General features: G+C 30.7%; 1 protein-coding gene across 1 annotated transcript; it reads right to left on the reverse strand.

Moving 5' to 3' along the window:
* Positions 1-1,878: 1,878 nt before the first annotated feature.
* On the reverse strand, positions 1,879-3,261 carry LOC18030099 (homeobox-leucine zipper protein HAT22). The gene is made up of 3 exons (XM_006411789.2): positions 2,723-3,261; positions 2,529-2,608; positions 1,879-2,433 (listed from the first exon to the last, which is right to left on the reverse strand). The coding sequence occupies exons 1-3, from the start codon at positions 3,173-3,175 to the stop codon at positions 2,112-2,114; spliced, it is 855 nt and encodes a 284-aa protein (XP_006411852.1). The 5' UTR covers positions 3,176-3,261; the 3' UTR covers positions 1,879-2,111.
* Positions 3,262-3,283: the final 22 nt, after the last annotated feature.

Consider the following 3,283-nt stretch of genomic DNA (forward strand, 5'->3'; position numbering starts at 1 on the left):
TTGTTTGTTTTTTCATAAAAATGGTGTATATGTTATGGCTTTTAAAGTTTAAACTGCATCCATAACTTAGAATAGTGTTGTACATGTACGTGTTCAATTGGAAGATTCATGAATATGATACGTATATGTGTGTTCTTGAATCAAGTAAATACTTTATGAGTATTTATCGCCATCATTTTCATAAATATGTTAATGTATACGTCTCGTGTTCATTTTTTAATGTATTTATATAACAAAAATAAATTTTGTGTGTATATTTCTGTTTAATAAAGAATATCATTCTAAAATTTTACACATTTTAAAAAATATTCAAAATTCTATTTAATTCGTTATTGATATATTTAAAAAACTATATTAAAAATACAAATTTTTGCTATATAATTAATTGCACCTTTTAGAAATACCTTTTAAAATTTCTTTATTATAAATACAAACTTTTAGAAAATAAAAAGGTTTAAAACAACATTATCAAATACAGAGGAAGTAATAAATATAGGTGTATATGAAAAATCATATAATTAATCGCACATATCTATAACATGGTAGTGAGAGGAAAAACGAAGAGAAAATCACGTGAAGAATGCCCCACATTACCCCTTAAAGACAGCATCTCACTACTTCAAATCTTCAAGAACTTTTTATTTATTTATTAACTATTTATTTCCATTTTATCTTTTTCAAAAAACATATCTGTATGTCGACCAAAAAAAGTAATTTGATGATGGTTTTTTTTTCCTATTGTTATCATTTGTTGGTAATATTTGATTACTTATGTGAACACGCTTTTGGATTGTGTGTATTGGCTCTTCTAATTGTCAGTGTAATCTTGTGTAACTTTTTTATAAATTATTATTGGTTAAATAAATTTAAAAGGTACTCCCTCCGTTTCATAATAAATGTCGTATTGGTTTTCATTTTTTTATTTAAAAAAAATGTTATTCTGCATTTTCAATGTAATTTTTTATTTTTATTTCCTGTTTTATTCCTTATTTAAATATGATAATATTTGTAATTAATTGTTATAAAAATATATTAATTAGGGGTATATTTGTATATTTTATTAATTTTTTAATGAAACAAAGAGAGTATAAGTTTAATGAATTCTAAGTATAAGGAGATGTATCAATACACGTGAGCTAACCTCTTAGCCCCACACCCTTTATCCCTTCACTTAAAATCATTCACACCCATCAAATGATTTTTCAGATTTTTTTATCTTTTATTTTTGCTTTTGGATAATCGAATAAATCATTGTAACTAGAGCCAAAATTAATACATGTTCAATTTGAAAAACAATATTCCGATGTAAGCTATCAAAAAGTACTATTATAAGTCAAATATAAAATTGTTTGGCTTACCGGATTAACTAACCTTCTTCAACTTTTTTTCCACTACCTTTATCTTTTTTAAGTTTTGAGATTCTCCACCTATTTAATATAATCTTTTTATTTCTTGGTGAGATTTATTTCAAATTATATTTCCATATTTGAGTTCTACGGTTGAAAACAAAACCAAGTTCGAGTAGTAAAGAATAATGGACCATTAGAAACTTTGTAATTATAAAATCTTAGTTGCGTACTTTTACAAATATACACACGAATCTGCCTATAATAATCAAAGAATCAATCAACAAACGCATTGAAAAGGAAGGGGCAAAGTGTCTAAGTGTGAACCAAAATTAGAACCCATATTTAATTATAAGCTTAAGATAAAAAAATATTAATAACCAATAGTATATTCGCATGAATGAACAATCATTTGTTAAGGAAGACGTAATAAACCATTGTATAATTATACAAAATTTATTAAATATAATTATTTCATGTTTTACAAGCAATATTATATTATAATTTTAAAAATTGAAAAAGAACAACAGAAGATGAATTAGTAGTACTATTATCTTCTTCTTTGTCTCTACAAATTGAAAGCTATAATTACAAACTATTTTTTTTTCTTCATCAACCAACAATCCCACCGAAAAATAAAGTGGAATCGTTGAAGACTCTGACTATACCCCATTTTCCCCCAATTTTAACTTAGTCTTTTGTCCCTGGGATTTACCTTCTAACTAATTTCTAATTGGATAAATAAGCAAATTAATGAGTAAGTAATTAACAAGCTGCAGAAGGATTAGCGAAAGGGTTGTAGAAGAGAGGTTTTGTGACGATGGAGAAAGCTCCCTTAGCCGTTCCTCCATCAACCGCCACCGTACCTCCACCGCCTCCTCCTCCAGCACCAACACTACCGCCGATTCTCTCACAAGAAGGGCACATCGTCAAAGTTGCCGCCGGCATATGCATGTAAAAAGGTGGAGGCATTTTTAAAGCCTTAAGATCTTGAAGCTCTTTTTGAAGCCTTCTATTCTCATCCGTTAAAGTCTCACAACATTTTTTCAATAACTCACAATCCACTTCTGTCTGCTTTAGTTTTGTCCTGCCCAATTTTTTTAAAAAAGGAATAAAAAAAATGGGAAGGAAAAGTAATTATATATGAACTAATTTCTTATAATTTAAATCATTTTAATTTACCTAGCTCTTCTGTTTTGGAACCACACTTCAACTTGTCTAGGCCTTAGATTCAGCTGTCTCGCAAGAGCTTGTTTTTGCTTCTGTAAATTTAAAAACAAATAATTAGGATATGATCGACGCAAATAAGAAGATATCGATTAAAAAAATAGACATCGATTAGATTAAATTAAGGAAATAATTAAACTATATCATACGGGATTAAGAGTGCTATGAAGTTTGAAGCTTTCTTCAAGAAGAGCGGATTGTTGTTTAGTGAGTCGAAGCTTTTTACGAGCACTAACACCTTCTTCATCTTCATGATCATCACTCACTCTCGAACACACCACTCTCTCCGTCGTATCCCCCGCCTCTTCTTGGTCGTCGCCGTGGCAGATTTCTCTTTCTCTCTTTATCCTTCCGCTCGAGAAAGATGAGATTCCGCTGTGGGACGAGGTCTGTCGACAAATCTGATCTCCGGCACCGGCAACGGTCATCTCAACCGTCATGGTCTTGTAGCTCTCACCGGAGAGGCTTAGAGTCAACGACGGATCGAGACGGTGGTCAACCGTTGCGGAAGATTTCTTGATAACATGATTGTAGTTATTAGGCGTTGGTGAGAGGCCTAAACCAAGAACAAGACCTGTGTTGCATGAATCATCAAGACCCATTTGAAGAAAAAGAAAATGACCTTCGAGTTTTCTCTTTTTATAATCAAAGCTTCAAGATCTCGAGAGTGATACTAAGAAAGAGGATTTTTTTTGGGCTCCGCCCGGTAC

This window comes from Eutrema salsugineum, unplaced genomic scaffold, assembly GCF_000478725.1.
Source record: "Eutrema salsugineum unplaced genomic scaffold, Eutsalg1_0 scaffold_1, whole genome shotgun sequence".
Taxonomy (NCBI): domain Eukaryota; kingdom Viridiplantae; phylum Streptophyta; class Magnoliopsida; order Brassicales; family Brassicaceae; genus Eutrema; species Eutrema salsugineum.

Bases quoted from the DNA above. Each gene is read 5' to 3' on its own strand.
- LOC18030099 (XM_006411789.2), bottom strand. From the start codon at position 3,175: ATGGGTCTTGATGATTCATGCAACACAGGTCTTGTTCTTGGTTTAGGC. The intron at 2,609-2,722 runs GTATGATATAGT...TTAAATTTACAG, and splicing joins TTCATAGCACTCTTAATCCC to AAGCAAAAACAAGCTCTTGC. The intron at 2,434-2,528 runs GTAAATTAAAAT...AAAATTGGGCAG, and splicing joins TTCCAAAACAGAAGAGCTAG to GACAAAACTAAAGCAGACAG.